This window comes from Pelodiscus sinensis, chromosome 1 (assembly GCF_052426305.1).
Source record: "Pelodiscus sinensis isolate ZL-2025 chromosome 1, ASM5242630v1, whole genome shotgun sequence".
In the NCBI taxonomy this organism is placed as follows: domain Eukaryota; kingdom Metazoa; phylum Chordata; order Testudines; family Trionychidae; genus Pelodiscus; species Pelodiscus sinensis.
The window spans coordinates 194500857-194519591 of record NC_143052.1 but is presented as its reverse complement, the minus strand read 5'-3'; the positions used below and the strand labels follow the sequence as shown (position 1 = coordinate 194519591).

At 45.7% G+C, this 18735-nt stretch overlaps 1 protein-coding gene across 3 annotated transcripts in view; it reads right to left on the bottom strand.

Moving 5' to 3' along the window:
• The window catches only part of LOC102447361 (interferon-induced GTP-binding protein Mx1), a 33231-nt gene extending 16760 nt beyond the window's left edge, over positions 1–16471 (bottom strand). The window contains exons 1-6 of one of the 3 annotated variants that reach the window (XM_089774070.1): positions 16270–16471; positions 11787–11883; positions 5464–5656; positions 3327–3464; positions 1843–1997; positions 25–163 (exon numbers count right to left, since the gene is read on the bottom strand). In XM_089774070.1, the coding sequence (XP_089630196.1) occupies positions 25–163; positions 1843–1997; positions 3327–3464; positions 5464–5656; positions 11787–11855 (694 nt within the window). In that variant the 5' untranslated portion in view covers positions 11856–11883; positions 16270–16471. The other 2 variants (XM_089774073.1, XM_089774071.1) reach the window with 2 other exon arrangements.
• Positions 16472–18735: the final 2264 nt, after the last annotated feature.

Here is an 18735-nt window from a genome sequence, read left to right as displayed (position 1 = left end):
TTAAATATATGTATCTTTACTTACCAAGGGTTCTCTCCCCGTTAGGGTCCACCTCTTTAGCCATTTTTAGGGCTTCTGTTGTTGCAATATCCACATTACTTGGCACTACTACCAGATTTATAGTTTGTTGCTTATGAATATACTTTTTAATAAGAGTTATGATCTGTAATGAAATAAGATATTGTGGGAGAAAAAATCAAATAACTCCAATTGTGTCAAAGGGGGGACTGTGCAGAAATCAAAACTCTCTGAAAGAAAACTGCTGTAAGGGTTAAAAGTTTTCCAGACCTCTCTCCCTGTAACAGAGAGAAATCAAATTAACTCTAATCAAGACCCTTACAATGCCTCCTATCTCAAGTTCATGGATACTCCTAGTTTGTCACAATTTGTCATGTAAACCCTTATCTTTGTCACAGTTTGCCTTGTAGACTCCTCCACTCAAGTTCTCATGTGGCTTTGTGTACTGTAAAAACTTACATCTAGCACTCCTGGGGTGAACAGAAGTCTCAGAGTACTTCTGCTGAGACTTTGATATGTTAAAGAAGAACAATCAACAACTGAACTGTCTAAGCATTCTGTATATAGGATACCTGAATCTGTCTCTCATTGCTGCTGCTTTCACTCTTGGAAGTGACAGCCTGCATGCATGCATCATAAAGTTTTTCCTTCTAGGTTTCTCTCCTGCCTCACTGATTTGACCTCTGGCCTCTGACCCTTCTGGGGGCTCTGTACCCCAGGGGAGCGAGATTTCCCCCTCAATTTGTAATAAAAGTTGATTACTTCAGATAGGTAGGTAAGTCTTGTTACAAGTGGTAGATTTGGTCCTTCCAGATTTCATAGCTTTGGAAGGAATTTAGCTATCCCTCATCTCTGAATGTGGTTAGACTGGCTGCATAACTGGGTAGGTGCATTATGGTGTTTTTCACCTGTCTCACAGAACTGAGAACTGCCAGAGGCTCTAGATATAACTTAATCGATCAGTGATTTGGATCCAGTACTGAGAAGTTTATATTCCTAAAACTAACTGGCTCATGTTCAGAGTTGATCTCAGATTATTAGTATTAGAGATATGACTATGGGACAGAAGCTTATTTGAGAAGAACACAATACAGCCTGAAATCTTATCATCTAAAGGTAAAATTAAATGTGTTGATAAACACATGTAAACATACTGCATGTGACCAACTCAAACAGCCATTGTTTAAAAGCACCGGATAACAGTCCACAGAGGACTGTCCAAGAAGGTATACTTAGAACTAAATTAGGAATGATAAAGCGACATCAAATTTTCGCTTTTTATGATGTTATTGAAAAGTTGAAGACAACATGTCTCACAACTGAACATTTAGACTCAGATTCTGGGCTGCAACTCAGGAGATGGATGTGTTCAAATGCATTTGAAACACTTGTGTATCTCCTCAGCTTTTGTGCTGGCAGTCAATTGACTGATACAGTCCAGAAACCGGCTAATAGGATTATGCTGGGGGCAGCGTCTGAATCTTTCCCCCTCCTCTCCGGACTCATAATGAGAAAGCGCCCCACAGCTCCATTTCTGAGTGGTGTGCAGGCTATAGGGTTGTCTCTGCGGGCCAGATCTGGGGCTTGGCTGGCTGCACCCAGCCCACAGGCTGTATTTTACCCTAGCCTGGTATATGCATATCCTTCTCAATGTAGCACTTCCTCCACTAAAACCCTATTTTGTTACATCTTAACTCTTCCTGGGAAATTACATATTAGTCAGTTCTGTGTCATCATTAAGCAGAACATTATGCAGAGCAAGATACAGTAATCTCCTTTGCCATTATTACCAGTTTCCCAGCAGAGAATTGCTACATACTTTACCTGCTTGCCAATGTCTTGAGGCTGACTCCCAACAGCCACTCTAGCAATCCCTGGCAGATCAATCAGTGTCAGATCTGGAACATTCGGGGAGCTAATTTCTAGGGAAATTAGTTCGTGACTAATGCCCACTCCTTCACCAGCCATTGCATCCTGGGCTACAGGAAAGAGACACAAAAGCAAAGATTAGAAACATGTTATGAACTTAAACTAAAAAATGTCATGGATTAAGAAAAAACCTATTGCTACATTTGCTTCTTTCAGAACATATGTTATCAGAAAAGCTTCCCCTTCATTATAATTAGCTATAAAATAAGATTAATAAATATGATATAAAAGAGAAAAGATTAGTCTTCATTTATATACCATAGGGACAAAAATATCGAAGACTTGGCTCAGGGTTTAGCAACTATCAGCCCCTAAGAGCAGCAGAGTGCTAAACCACAAATTTGCTGCTCATCTGTCTACATCCAGCATAAGTGTATGTCTGGTTTGAAGCTTCATAGAGGTGGGTGAAATTTTTCTCACCATATTTTGAACAGAAAAAAGCAGATTTGGTGACAACAAAACATTTCACAAATTCGTGTCGATTTAACAAAATTGTTTCAGATAAATAAATAATAAATAAATAACAAAATAAATTTCAAGACAAAACCAATGATTCCCATTTATTTCAAAACCATTCAAACAGTTGTTACCTAATGGCTGTGTCTAGACTGGCCAGTTTCTCCGGAAAATCAGCCGCTTTTCCGGAAATACTTGCCAGCTGTCTACACTGGCCGCTTGAATTTCTGCAAAAGCACTGACTTCCTACTGTAAGAAATCAGTGCTTTTTGAGAAAATACTATACTGCTCCCGATCGGGGAAAAGTCCCTTTTGCGCAAAACTTTTGCGCAAAAAGGCCAGTGTAGACACCTCAGATTTGTTTTGCCCAAAAAAGCCCCAATCGCGAAAATGACGATCGGGGCTTTTTTTGCGCAAAAAAGCGTCCATGGCCAATCTAGACGCGCTTCCGCAAAAAGTGCTTTTGTGGAAAAGTGTCCGTGCCAATCTAGACGCTCTTTTCCGAAAATGCTTTTAACGGAAAACTTTTCCGTTAAAAGCATTTCCAGAAAATCATGCCAATCTAGACGTAGCCTACAAGTATGTTTTGATTTGAAATGAAATGTTTTATTTCAGCTGAAACAATTTTTTTTTTCAATTCACTGGCAATTTTCACTTTTTTTTCTAAATCACCAGTGAACCAATGTATTTGTTATTTGGCCAGGATAAGGAAGGAGCCTACTTGCAAATGTTATCTGCTGATAACACTTACTCTTAACTAAGCACAAACTCAAGAGTAAGAAATCCCTACTTTTCATGATGTCATTACAAAAATGGGCTTTAATCCTACAATAAGCGCTGGTGCCCACACAGAGGTCAGTGCAGAATCAAGGTCACAAAGAAGCACAATCTTATATGTTATTTATGTCCTGGGTTACATTTACCTTTCCTTATTTCTTGTTCCACTTCTGAGGGACCATTCAACTCCTGCATTATCTCCAAGTAAGTAATTTTTCCTTTCCATTCCTGTGTGTTATGCACTTTCTTCAGTTTGAGCTCTAGAGGACATCTGGTAACAATACCTACAGAATTAAACAAAAACAAAAAAATCACTAGTCTTATATCAAAAAGTGAAATACAGTGTTTCCCTCCTCTTTGGAAGCCACTGAAATAGCAATAGATTGTCTTTAGCTTATGGTCAACATGTATTTCATAATCAAAGATACAATTACTTCTTTGCACAGTAGTAGAGTCTCAAATGTAATGTCAGTGAAATAATAGTCTTTCCACTGGAGTCCAAGGGCCTCTAGATAGGCTCTTAGGGTATGTCTAGACTACATGGCTCTGTAGATGGAGCTATGTAGATGAGTTTACTAGACATAGGAAAATGAAGTGGTGATTTAAATGATTGCTGCTTCATTTACATTAAAATGGTCGCTGCGTTGTGCCGGTCAGCTGTTTGGTGGCACTGCCCCACTGTGCTGCCAAACAGCTGATCGGCACAACGCAGCAGCCATTTTGATGTAAATGAAGCGACGATTATTTAAATCACCACTTCATTTTCCTATGTTTAATAAACTCATCTACATGGCTCCGTCGATGGAGCCATGTAGTCTAGACATACCCTCAGTGCTCTTCATCTGAAGAACTCAAAGTCCATTACATAGGTATATGTGTGTGTGAATATATTTGGAGTTATCCCCATTTCGCCAAAAGGGGCACCTAAAAATCAGGGAGATGACTCATAGACTCATAGACTACGTCTAGACTGGCCACAAATTCCGGAAAAGGGATGCAAATCAGGTAAGTCAGCATAGGGAAATCTGCGGGGGATTTAAATATCCCCCGCGGATTTAAATAAACATGTCCGCCGCTTTTTTTCCAGCTTGGGGAAAAGCCGGAAAAAAAGCGTCCAGACTGGCACGATCCTCCGGAATAAAGCCCTTTTCCGGAGGATCTCTTATTCAGGTAGGCACCTAAAAAGGGGCACCTAAAATCAGGGAGATGACTCATAGACTCATAGGCACCTAAAAAGGGGCACCTAAAAATCAGGGAGATGACTCATAGACTCATAGGCTACGTCTAGACTGGCCACAAATTCCGGAAAAGGGATGCAAATCAGGTAAGTCAGCATAGGGAAGTCCCCCGCGGATTTAAATATCCCCAAGGATTTAAATAAACATGTCCCCCGCGGATTTCCCTATGCTGACTTACCTGATTTGCATCCCTTTTCTGGAATTTGTGGCCAGTCTAGACGTAGCCATAGACTTTAAGGTCAGAAGGGACCATTATGATCATCTAGTCTGACCCCCTGCACAGTGCAGGCCACAAAATCTCACCCACCCCTCCTAGAATAATCCTCTCACCTATATCTCAGATATTGAAGCCTTCAAATACTTTGAAGACCCCAGATGAAATGAGTTGTCTAGATGTTCCTGGCAGTGCTGACACCATAGCCCAGATTTCTTGCCTTCCAGCCCCATGTTCAGTCTCTCAGATCACAGGTGCACCTTCTCCCTCCATATTTCAAAGCAGCCCTTCACCACCCTTAGGGTATGTCTACACTACCCTCCTAGTTCGAACTAGGAGGGTAATGTATGCATACCGCACTTGCTAATGAAGCCCGGGATTTGAATTTCCCGGGCTTCATTAGCATAAGCGGGGAGCCGCCATTTTTAAATCCCCGCTGCTTCGAACCCCGTGTAGCGCGGCTACACGGGGCTCGAACTAGGTAGTTCGGACTAGGGTGCCTATTCCGAACTACCGGTACACCTCGTTTCACGAGGAGTAACGGTAGTTCGGAATAGGACCCTAGTCCGAACTACCTAGTTCGAGCCCCGTGTAGCCGCGCTACACGGGGTTCGAAGCAGCGGGGATTTAAAAATGGCGGCTCCCCGCTTATGCTAATGAAGCCCGGGAAATTCAAATCCCGGGCTTCATTAGCAAGTGCGGTATGCATACATTACCCCGCTAGTTCGAACTAGCGGGGTAGTGTAGACATACCCTTACAGAATAATATACCATTGCAACTCAGGCAAGTGTCAGATTTCTGAGAGAAAAAGCCAAAAGGCAAATTCTTACCACTGCCTCTAGGAAGAGCAACTCCGGACAGGGCTTCTAGAACGGAGCTTTTTCCAGAACTCTGGTCTCCAATCACTGCAATTGCTGGCAAACCCAGGTCCTTTTCTATTCCAAGCGCTCTCAAGGAGTCAATGAGATCGATACTGGGACGAACCTTTTCCTCATATTGACTGCACAAGGTGCATTCTGCATTCTGATAAAAAAAATAGTTTATAAATGGAAACAGGACCTAGACCTCCAGTTTTATTAAAAACATAGGTATAGTGCCGGTGGTGAGATACTGTGAAACTCATGTTCACCAATTTTATAAGGTTATAATGTTTTGTGCAAAGTATGCTTTATGAGGTATCATTTGAAAATTCATAATCTGCTGAATATTATCCTGTTAAAATAAGTTGAGCAACATTATGTACAAAGTTATATGGATCTACTCTGATTCTTACTGAAATATGTTGCAGTTCTGGGTAACACCCAGATACCAGTTTCTTAAAGATGAAAACACACTGTCACACCAGCAAAGTGTTTAAAAGTATCACCAGCTTAAGCAGGCATCCTCCAACATGAGAGAAGGTATAAACAAGAAATTTACATTTCATCTCAGAGATTGTTCAAACCTCCTATATACAGGAGACTTAACGAGGGCAGAGGAGTATAAAAATAAGAGACAATGGACACAGTGTCACCTATCTTCCTCTTGCCTTACAGGGATGGGGTTTCAGGTTAGAAGTGGAGCCAGCCTATGATATTAACTGCAGGTTCTTTTGTGAGACAGATCTTTTTGTAGTTATACCATTGGTCTGGTAAAGTCAGGAATTAATTTGCATTTTTATCTTTTTATTTTTTTCACCAATTTGACTTTTATGCCTCATCACTTGTAATCACTTAAATCCATCTTTCTATAGCTAATCTTTTAAAAAATGTTATCTAAAGCAGTGTGTGCGTGTATTGAAAGGTTTGGGAACCTGTACTTGAGATAACATGTCTGGTGCATAATCCTTTTCCTTTGTTGAAATGACAAACTGTCTACAAGCTTGTCCTGGCCAGAAGAGTACTGAGCAGTAGAACATACACATTTCTGAGCAGCCAGTCTGGGACTTTGACTTTGCTGGTGTCACTCTGGAAGCAACCCCATAACCCAGTGGCTTGCTAAAAGCTGTGCGCTAGCAGTACCACGGGGTGATGGCTGTCCAACTATCCAACAGTCTAGATTGCACTCTAAGGAGTGTCACAGATACACAGCCTTATGTCAGGTGTGGTTTTTGTGTGTGTATTATAAAAAATGTAATTGACACAGCGATGACACTCCACGAGGCACTAAAATACACAATATTGGGAAGATCTGTGTATTCCTTATATACCGTGAAGAACAAACTCCACACATCTTGTGTGTCATCTTAGCAGTCATCCTCCCTCCTCACGCCATGCCTGCTGCAGTTGAAATGTAGGCAGGGGCTCCAGCTAGACACCTCTCACCACAATATGCAATGGCAGGGCAGCTGGCAGGGCCTGTTCCACACAAGTCTCGGGGGGTATGTCTACACTACCCCGCTAGTTCGAACTAGCGGGGTAATGTATGCATACCGCACTTGCTAATGAAGCCCGGGATTTGAATTTCCCGGGCTTCATTAGCATAAGCGGGGAGCCGCCATTTTTAAATCCCCGCTGCTTCGAACCCCGTGTAGCGCGGCTACACGGGGCTCGAACTAGGTAGTTCGGACTAGGGTGCCTATTCCGAACTACCGGTACACCTCGTTTCACGAGGAGTACCGGTAGTTCGGAATAGGCACCCTAGTCCGAACTACCTAGTTCGAGCCCCGTGTAGCCGCGCTACACGGGGTTCGAAGCAGCGGGGATTTAAAAATGGCGGCTCCCCGCTTATGCTAATGAAGCCCGGGAAATTCAAATCCCGGGCTTCATTAGCAAGTGCGGTATGCATACATTACCCTCCTAGTTCGAACTAGGAGGGTAGTGTAGACATACCCTTGCTTCCCTTAGGATGCACTTTGCTCCTCCCAGTTATTTGGTTCAGAAGAGCCTGATCCGTTGATATTCACAGCACCCTGGAAATCTCATCTTCTTAAGAGGACCGGTGAAGCAGGGCTACTTGCTCAAAGGCATGGGTGATATATGGGGAAAGTGGGGGAGTCCTTTTAATCATCATTCTTTACTGCAGGGCAGCTTTGTGGTTTCTCTTTGTATTGATTACATTGATGCTAGTGCTTTAAATTACCATTGGAGATATCTTATGTCTCAAGGTATGCCTAGACTACGCGGCTCTGTCGACGGAGCCATGTAAACTACTTTATCTGAGGGTATGTCTACACTACAGCGCTAATTCGAACTAACTTAGTTCGAATTAGTTAATTCGAACTAAGCTAATTCGAACTAACGCATCCAGACTAAAAAACTAGTTTGAATTAGCGTTTTGCTAATTCGAACTAGCATGTCCACACAGAGTGGACCCTGAACCGGGGTTAAGGATGGCTGGAAGCAGTGTCGGCAGGGCATCAGATGAGGACTTAGAGCGTGGAGCTGCTGCCTCAGGCTAGCCGAGGGTTGTGCTTAAAGGGACCCGACCCCCACCCCGGACAGACAGTTCTCAGGGGTGCCCCGCTTGCAAAGCAGTCCTGGCTTGGATTGCCCGGAGTACCCACACTGGGCACATCAAAGCACTCGGCCATCAGACCGGCTGCACTTGCCACAGGCTGCCATCTGGGGAGAGGGGGCAATTGGGGGGCTGCAGAGAGGTTCCACCCCCAGAAGCCCGCAGATCTTTTCCCAGTCCTCCCCATCGGGGGCTCGTACCCCATTCCTCCCTCACCTCCTTCCACTTACCCCTCCCTAGCCCCCCTTCCTGATGTACAAAATAAAGAACAATTGTGTTCAAAAATAGAATCTCTCTCTATTGAACAAAACTGGGGGAGACTGGGAAAAGGAGGTGGGAGAGGGGAGGGCAACTACTATGAAGAGGGGTTTGGAACAGGTCCCATATGAAGAGAGGCTAAAGAGACTGGGACTTTTCAGCTTAGAAAAGAGGAGACTGAGGGGGGATATGATAGAGGTCTATAAAAGCATGAGTGGGGTGGAGAGGGTGCATACAGAAAAGTTCTTCATTAGTTCCCATAATAGAAGGACTAGAGGATACCAAAGGAAAGGAATGGGTAGCAGGCTTCAAACTAATAACAGAAAGTTCTTCTTCACAAAGAAAAGAGTCAACCTGTGGAACTCCTTGCTGCAGGAGGCTGTGAAGGCTAGAACTAGAACAGAGTTTAAAGAGAAGTGAGATCAATTCATGGAGGTTGGGTCTATGGAGTGGTATTAGCCAGGGGGTAGGAGTGGTGTCCCTGGCCGAAGTTTGTGGAAGGCTGGAGAGGGATGGTACAAGACAAATGGCTTGGTCATTGTCTTTGGTCCATCCCCTCCAGGGTCCCTAGGGTTGGCCGCTGTCGGCAGAAAGGCTACTGGGCTAGATGGACCTTTGGTCTGACCCAGTACGGCCATTCTAAGCTCAGGGCTCAGGGCTCAGGGTCGGGGGTCTCTGTGGACCACCTTGATTTTCATGCAAACCTGCTCCTGGGTGGCCAGGCTGGCAGCTCTCCTGCCCTAGACGGCCGCTTTCCTGTGCCTAGTGCGGAGGTCGTGGATGAGGTCCACGATGTCTGCACTGGTCCAGGCGGGTGCCCGCCTCTTGCGGTCTTGGGCAAGCTCCCGGGAGCCGCCAGCCTGGTCCCAGGAAGAGGGAGAGGGCTGGGGGGCATCGGGTGGCTGGCTCGAGCCGTGCCAGGTGCAGGGTCTGCTGGCTGGGTGCTGGCAGGCTTGCACCTGGCACTGGCACCGTAGCCAGCCCGTGCCCCTTTAAGGAGTCTGGGGCCGGGAGGGGGTAATAGAATTTCCCTGGTGTTGGCCAGAGTGGCCACCAGGGAAAGCTGGGGCGGGCTAGCCTCCCACTAGTTCGAATTAAGGGGCTACACAGCCCTTTATTCGAACTAGTAAGTTCGAACTAGGCTTAGTCCTCGTACAATGAGGTTTACCTAGTTCGAACTAAGCGCTCCACTAGTTCGAGTTAAGTTCGAACTAGCGGAGCGCTAGTGTAGCGCCTATCAAAGTTAGTTCGAACTAACGTCCGTTAGTTCGAATTAACTTTGTAGTGTAGACACACCCTGACATAGTCAGTGAAGCAGGGATTTAAATAATCCCTGCTTTTTAACTTAAAAATGGCCACTGCGCTGTGCCGACAATTTGCTGATCCGGCACAGTGTGGCAGTCGAGACGCGGATCGGTCGACAAAGGAAGCCTTTGCCGACTGCTCCTGTAAACCTCATTTCACGAGGCATAAGGGAGTGGTTGACAAAGGCTTCCCTTGTCGACCGAGCTGTGTCTAGACTGCCGCGCTGTGCTGGATCAGCTGATCGTCGGCACAGCGCAGCGGCCATTTTGATTTTAATGAAACAGGGATTATTTAAATCCCTGCTTCATTGACTATGTCGGGTAAACTAGTTTACATGGCTCCATCAACGGAGCCATGTAGTCTAGACATACCCTCAGATAAGAACCTCTAGTCAATTTGTAGGACCCAGATAAATAAAGTAGCTCTGAATAGCCACACAGGCACCAGAAAAGCAGGACATTTCTGTTTAGACAGACAAACAAGTCAAATACCGAGTAATAATGCTTTATAAAGGACACTCCAATTTCCTTGTGCCCAAAGTTCTAGCTTGATTCTGGGTATCTCATTCATATGCTTAAACCTTAAAGTCAGAAGGGACCTCTGTCCATATTCCCTCTAAGACTTTCCAATGAGTTTTGGCTTGTGCACCAATACTGAGGTCATATGTGTTGGTCTGGATGTGTGCCAACATGGCATCCAATTTATTAACACACACGTTTGTGGCTGCCATAGCAGACACCACCGCTACGTCATGCAGCAGATCCTGTTCCCTACCCCAGCTGCTGGAACAGGCCCCGCCTCCCCGCAATATAGCAGCCCCAGCCGATGTAGCAGGCCCCCCTCCTTTCCCTCCACGTGGCCATGGCCCACCCCAGCAGCTCCCTCACCACTTTGTCTCAGCTTGTCCTGCCCACTGGAGCAGTCACGGCTGTGCGAGCGCTGCTGCATGGCTCTCCAGAGGAAGTGAGCAGGGGAAGAATTTTTTGTGCGCGGTTATGCAGGCGCACACCTGAATGGGAACACTGACCTCCATGATCATCTAGTCTGACCTCCTGCACATTGCAAGCCATGGAGCTTGCGCCCCTCCCCCACTTGTGCGCTAGACCCCACACTCACTGACTTCTTACCATCCTGGCTAGAAAGCCTCCCTGCTCATACCCCATTGATTATTTTAAGGTATTTCTCTCAATTTCAAAACAACGTTAACTTTGAAGGCGCGTAAGGAGATTATGTGATGACTTTTTTCTCCACCTTTGACTGATGAGCTTTCCAACCAAACGAGGGACACTATAGAAAGGGGGCCCATGCTCATCCTAGTTACACCAACACAGGGGATCCCAGGCTATTAGGCAGCCTTCAAAAGCACCACGGTTATTGTCATCTCCTAAATATTCAGCTTCCTGCATGAAATGAACTGGGGTTTGTTGTCCAGTCCCTAAGTGGTGGCAGGGATTGGTTCTCTATAGGCACTCTCATTGGAGGGACCAAAGTTGGAACAGCCATAGAAACAGAACGGCCATTTTACCCTGAGAGGCAGCCCCTGCAGAAAAGGATTTGGATACAGTGGAAAGGCCTTGTGGGGAAATATCTGCTGGGGCATTTGGTGCCCAGAAGGTGACTGTTTCTGCGGCTAAAAGCATTTCAATCACCCGGGCTATCATTGAGCACCTTCCATGACAAGAACTGACAATGCAGTACATCTGCACGTGCCAAAATGGAGATGTTTTAAAATGAAATACCCAAAGTGAGTCTGAAGACTCGCACGTTTTCTATGTATAATGAATTGCATTTCTCCTTCGCAGCTATGAAATAGCAAAAGTTATTAAAGAATATGTTCCTAGACTATTCACAGTTAGGGCTAACACTCGACTTGTCCCGTGCAGGTGTACTGGGGCTATGGATGGACAGAGGGCCTTGCCAGCCCCTCCCCCTTCCAGAGCATCGACACAGGACCTCAGCATGGACCTGGCATCTTTAGGATGTATGACGGATAAGGGGGATACAGACCACAAGGAACTTGGAGGTTCCTCCAGTGGCACAGTGCATAAGCTACCCACCTTCAGATTCACAGGTCAAGAGTTCAAGCCCTACCCGTAAGTAGCATAATTTATATGGTCCTCCAGATATTTGTTCTCACTATATGTCTGACACTCACCTGTACTTTTTTATTCCCCTGGGGAGTTGAAAAATTTCCCTCTCTCTTTACATTCTTCCCAGTCATCATGCTACACTGGAATCTTCAGGATGTGTTCCTAGGACAAAAATCAAGTCATTAGTCCTTACAGAAAATATGACCACATTTCATAATCAGAGGAGCATTGTTCCTTGGGGGCAGGCATGGCCCCATAGCCGTCAGCCTTGGCAAAGGCCACAAGGTGATGAAGAATGTGTCAAAGCCCAGCAGTGTCACCACAGAGGGTGTCTGACCTGTTATCCAGGATAGGGATCTCTCGTGTAGAATGGTCCAGGCTGAGATTGATGGTGGGGTGTAGGCTGTTAAAATCTCTGTGGAATGTCTCCAGTGTTTCTTGGCCATGAGAGTCCAGATCATAAAGATGTCATTGATGTAGCGTAAGTAGAGAAGGGGCATAAGGGGACGGGATCTGAGGAAACGTTCTAAGTCAGCCATAAAGATGTTAGCATAATGTGAGGCCATGCGGGTACCCATGGCTGTGCCACTGATCTAGAGGTATAAGTTGTCCTCAAATTGGAAATAATTGTGGGTGAGAACAAAGTTACATAGGTCTGCTGCCAGATTGGCAGTGCTGTCCTCTGGGATAGTGTTTCTAATTGCTTGTAATCCGTCTTCATGTGGGATGTGGGTGTATAGAGCTTCTACATCCATGGTAGCAAGGATGGTGTTACCAGGGAGGTTATCGATGTTTTGTACTTTTCTCAGGAAGTCAGTAGTATCTCATGTTTTGTTAGTCTTTAAAGTTCTATTAGATTATTGTTTTTAAGTTTTTCCTTTTGTTATAAACTACCTTTAAAAAAATATAAGCACCCCCAATGCACTCATCCCTTCCCCAAAGCTGTGCAACTGTAGATACATCTCATAAATCTCTGTATTATTCATTTTCTCATTGAAATTTTTTATTTTAACTTTGAATCAAGTCCTTTTAGTATTGTACTGTCTTTAGTTTGTTGTATTAAGCCCTTTTATATAGAAACTTTGTATACTTTCATATAGAACATAGAAACTTTGTATTAAGTCTTTTTACATAGAAACCTTCTATCTTGTAGATTTTGTACCTCCTTTTGCTTAATTGATTGTCCTGTTGAGTGAATGAGGAGTGAATGGATAAGGCATGAAAGACGAGCACCTCCCTGCACTTGCAATGGTTGGAGAAGGGTGGAAGCCAGTTCCAAGAACAATGAGAAGAACAGTGGGACCTGTGAAGTGGGCTCATTGCGAGAAGACTAGACCTATGGATGTCTTGAGAGTCAGCAGCAAGTGCTTGCTTTTGGAAGCTCCCTCTTTGAAGGTGAATGGGGCAGCATTAAGACAACTAACTTCATATGCATATGATGACTCTCAGGGTATGTCTACACTACAAAGTTAGTTCGAACTAACATCCGTTAGTTCGAACTAACTTTCCTAGGCGCTACACTAGCGCTCCGTTAGTTCGAACTTAATTCGAACTAACGGAGCACTTAGTTCGAACTAGGTAATCCTCATTTTACGAGGACTAACGCCTAGTTCGAACTAGCTAGTTCGAATTAAGGGCTGTGTAGACCCTTAATTCGAACTAGTGGGAGGCTAAGGCTTCCCAGGTTTCCCTGGTGGCCACTCTGGCCAACACCAGGGAAACTCTATTGCCCCCCTCCCGGCCCCGGAGCCCTTAAAGGGCCACGGGCTGGCTACTCACTTTGTGCTAGTTGCAAGGCTGCAAGCACCCGTGCCTGCACAGCCTGCACCTGCCACAGGATGAGCCAGCCATCCGAGGGCTCCCAGCCCTCCACTGCTCCCCAGGACCAGCCTGGCGGCTCCCAGGAGCCTGCCCGGGGGGCGCAAAAGGCGGGCGCCCGCCTGGTCAAGTGCGGAGATCGTGGACCTCATCGAGGTTTGGGGGGAAGCCTCCAATGTCCACGATCTCCGCACTAGCCACCGGAACGCGGCCGTCTATGGACGCATGACTGCCAGTCTGGCCGCCAGGGGCCACCAGCGCAGCCGGGAGCAGGTGCGCTGCAAAATAAAGGACTTGCAGCAGTCCTACTCCCGGGCCTGCCTGCCAGGGGCCGACCCGGAAGCCTGCCCCCACTTCCATGACCTGGACCGCATCCTGGGGGCTCATGCTGTCTCTGCCCCCCGGGACGTGATTGACCCCGGGGCAGAGGGACCGCTCCTGGACACGGAGGAGGAGGAAGAGGGCTCTGAGAGCCAGGAGCCTGCCGCCAGCCTGCCCAGGACCTGGGACCCCCGAGGCACGCCACAGACCCGCTCGCCTGCATCGTCAGAGGCCGGGGAGGCGTCCACCTGTGAGTACCCTCGTGTTCCCCTTATGTGTACGGGGGGCTGGGGCGAGAGGGAGCCCCGGGACCGTGCGCCTGGGCCTTGCCCACCACAGAGCAGCAGCTGGGGATCCTGCAGGGGCCCTGGCCTTGCAGAGGGGAGCTGGGTTTCACACACCTGGGCCCCTGGGGTAATTGACCGCTGGTCTTCTTGCACCACAGCCGCAGCACCTGGGCCTGCAGGGCGCACCCCACCGCCTGCAGCAGCCGCCCGCGCCCGGGCAAGCAGGACAGCCAGGAACCAGGAGGACTACCAGAGGCGGCACCTCCGGTTCCTGGATCGACACCTGGCATGGCACCTGGGGGCAACTGCCCCTCTCATACCCCCCTTGCTATGCCTCTGGGTTTCAAAGAGGATGGAAAAAGACTGTTTTCAGTAGTGACGAATGGCAGAATGAGAAGCAATGATCTCAAGTTACGGGGGCGGAAGGCAGGGGGAAGGTCTAGGTTGGATATTAGGAAAATATTTCACTAGGAGTGTGGTGCAGCACTGGAATGGGTTACCTAGGGAAGTAGGAATCTCCATCCCTAGAGGTTTTAAAGTCCCAGCTTGCCAAAGCCATGACTGGGTTGATTTAGTTGGGGTTAGTCCTGCTTTGCACAGGGGGCTGGACTCAATGACCTTCTGAGGTCCCTTCCAGCTCTAGGATTCTATGAAAAAATATCCTTAATATGCATCAGGTTACCTACTAATTTCACCTAGATTTTCAGAATTGTTTGCAGGGGCTTCTGTGCTGCCTATAATCCAATTTTCTGTTGGATAGGTCACTTGGGTTCTCATTCAGTAATATCTGCTGACATAAGTAATTACTTCAAGAGAAAGAGGAGCTTTACCAATCCACATGCTAGGAGTATTTCAAAACTACTGACTGTGGTTTACTTATCTCCATCCTTTTCTCAGAACTTCGGGAAACTAAACTAACCACTGAATGCTATTATAGCCCAAATTTTTGGTTCCCAAGAACATTATCTTTATACTTAAGGACCTGTCATTATCTTTCACCCTGTATCAGTAGGCTACTAGTAAACAGCATAGTATTTAAAACAAAACAGAAAAGGTTATATTATTCCAATGACTCAACCTCTGCAGGTAACCATTTATTCAAACTCTTGTTTCAGACTCCTATGCTGTGGGTACTGTGCTGCTGCCAAATGGCTACAGATTGGCTTTTGCATATCCCCTAAACGGGCACTTATTGACATTCACAACCCTGCAGTTTATTTTAGGAGTGAGGGGTGGGACAAAGAGAATTGTGGTAGAAAATAAAAAGTCTCCTCTTTATCTTCCATCTTTTTTCAGAAACTGTCAGAAATCTGGTGCCTCCAATCCAATCACAATTTTCTGGGGTGGCTACATGCTGATGGAAATGGGGTTTAACTCCCCCGAACTCAGCTGTGTGTCTCCTTCCTAGCAACAGCAGCATCCGCATCACCAGCTCTCTCCAGCTTCCCAGGCAGCAAAGAGCAGAAACGAAACTTACCAGGTAGAGTGATGGCTCACCATGTCAGCAAATCATTCACATTGCAGAGCGCTCATGGGCTGGGTGAGATATACTACCCTTCTAAGAGGGGAGAGCAATTCCTGGCAATCACAGTAATGTTTTCTCACCTCTGTTTATCTGAGCTTTCAGAAGCATCCAGAGAATTCCCTGGATCCCTGAGAGACTGTAGCTGAAAACAAAACTAAAGCTAATTCAGTTTAATTGTGCTATATTTACCTTACAGTCTGATGCACTCTCTCTCTAACTGCTAGGTTGCTCTAAGGCTGTGTAAAACATTGCATAGCAACTCCATCCATAGACTAGAATCTCCTATTTTTTAAATATACCTCTAATTAACAATAATCTGTGACCCGTCCTTCAAACATCCTCTTAAACAGAAACTACATTCCCTCTGTAAGTTTATGCTACTAGCAGAGATTTTACAACACTCTGTTTTTGTCTAGTGAGAGAAAGCTTTTGTATCATTACGTCACTCTTGTTTCTGGCTCTCTGGTAGCAGCTCTTATTGCTACTCACATTTGACTACCAATAAAGTAATCCTTCTCTCTTGCAATAGAACAATCACTGCTATCGGCACAGTACTAAGGGATTAATTGAGAAAGAACAAAGGCGAAAGATTCTTACCTGTTCCAAGTGCTGGGCTGAGAGGAAACTGCTAATATTCTGATGCTTTTGGTTATATATACCATGCTTACTAGCCCCACCCTGCTTCAGTGGCATCATTCTGGAGAAATGAAACAAACCACCGGGGCTGCTTTCTACTGTGAGCTTAGCAGCATGAAATATGGGAGTTTAAATTCATGACCCAAAGATTTGGTTATTCATTACTGTTAATATTGTTTCACCTACCACCAATATCTAATTAGTTATTCTGATCTCTCTCCAGCAGACTGTCCTGTAATAGGATACATAAGAATAAAACAGTATTAATAGCCATATGAAGATAGTGAAATGCATTTAATTCTCTTACAGGCCACAGTTAAATCAGAAATCGCAGATTCAGTATTTTTAATGGGTCCTTTTTGCCATCTCTTTCTACACTGTGGTACTAGGAAAGGGGATAAGCTGCAAAGACAGATGCTAAATTCTACTTATATGGTAAAAAATGAGCCATGATCTACTTAAGTCACTGGTTTGTGTGACAGATGGGGAAGCAGGACCAGCAAGTCATGATTTTTACTTTAAAGTGAGGACAACTGAGGCATTTCATTCCGGTGTGCTGCAGGACCCTGGAGATAATGCTTCTTAAAACAGTGTACCTTGCTCCAGGGAAACATCAAAATCCAACTGAGGTTATGTCTCCACTACGGGGCTGTATCGGAAAAAGGTATGCAGATTTTTTTTTTGGAAGATGCTTTTCCGAAATTTGGCCTGTCTACACTGGGCCAAATTTTGGGAAAAAAAACCTTTCAAAAGAGCCCTTCATCCTCGTGGCAGGAGGAAGACAGAGCTTCCAAAAGAGCACATCCGCTCTTCTGCCAAAAAAGCGGAAGAGCGGATGCGTTCCCTGGATGTGTTAGAGTTTTTCCAGGATACCTGAGGAAAAACCCTGTAGTCTAGACATAGCCCGAGAGGAATTCCTCATAAAATGATTTACCTGAATGTTAAATGCTTTTATTTGTAGCCACACGAGAACCCAGGAGCTGTGGTCAGGATGCTGCTTCTACAGCAGCGGTTCCCAACCTTTTCCAGATGGGACCTATTTTGACAATTCAGGGAGACTTAGCGACCCAAGGCAATTCAAAAATGGGGGGGGGGGGGAGGAGGGATGGCAGAGCCATCTGGGGAAACACTTAGCGACCCTTTTGAAATGTAATGGCGACCCATATTTGGGTCCCAACCCATAGGTTGGAAAACCCTGTTCTACAGTTTTATGGGCAATGTAGCGAAGGCAGGTTGGGGGTGCTTCTGCAGTACAGATATCACACATGAAGAGCTGATACTCCCTGGCTGTGTCTACATTGGCAAGATTTTGCGCAAAAGCGGCCACTTTTGCGCAAAATCTTGCCGCCTGTCTACACTGGCTGCGAGTATTTGTGCAAGAACACTGATGTTCTACTGTATGAAATCAGTACTTCTTGTGCAAATACTCTCCCGCTCCCGCTCAGGGATAAGTCCACTTGCGCAAGTGTTCTTGTGCAAGAGGCCAGTGTCGACAGGTAACATCACTTTCTTGCACAAGAAAGCCCGATGGCTAAAATGGCCATCAGAGCTTTCTTGTGCAAGAGAGCATCTACACTGGTACGGATGCTTTTGCGCAAAAGCACATCTTTTTGTAAAGGCACACGCCAGTATAGACGCTCTCTTGCACAAATACTTTTAATGGAAAATATTTTCCGTTAAAAGTATTTGTGCAAAATCATGCCAGTGTAGACACAGCCCCCTAGTGTAAATTGGTAGTGCTTCTCTGAAATCAGTGGAGCTATGCTGATTTGTATCAGCTACTATCAGGCCCACTACATCTACTAGTGAGGCCTAAGCAGTTAGGGTATGTCTACACTACCACCTTAGTTCGAACTAGGGTGGTAATGTAGGCAACCGGAGTTGCAAATGAAGCCCGGGATTTGAATTTCCCGGGCTTCATTTGCATAAAGCCGGGTGCCGCCATTTTTAAATGTCTGCTATTGCGGACTCCGTGCCGCGCGCCTCCACGCGGCACGGACTAGGTAGTTCGGACTAGGCTTCCTAGTAACTACCGTTACTCCTCGTTTTACTCCTCGGGCTCTGGTTGCCTACATTACCACCCTAGTTCGAACTAGGGTGGTAGTGTAGACATACCCTTAGAAAGAAGTTCATGTCTGGTATAACTCTGGTAGATGTAGTATAAGCCATAGATCTACAGCAGATGCTCTCAAACTTTTTCTTATTACCATGCCCCTTCCAAATGTCTGATGTATCTTGCATAGCCCCAAGTTTCACTTCACTTAAAAAAAACCCTATTGGTTCCAAAATCAGACATAAGTGTCTCAAGCCCCCTATTACTGAAAAATTAATTATTTTATAATTATATGCTAACAATGAGAGTAAGTCAACTGGAATATAAATATTGTACAGATTGGACCTCCTGGTCTGGCTGCCTGGAGTGTTTTC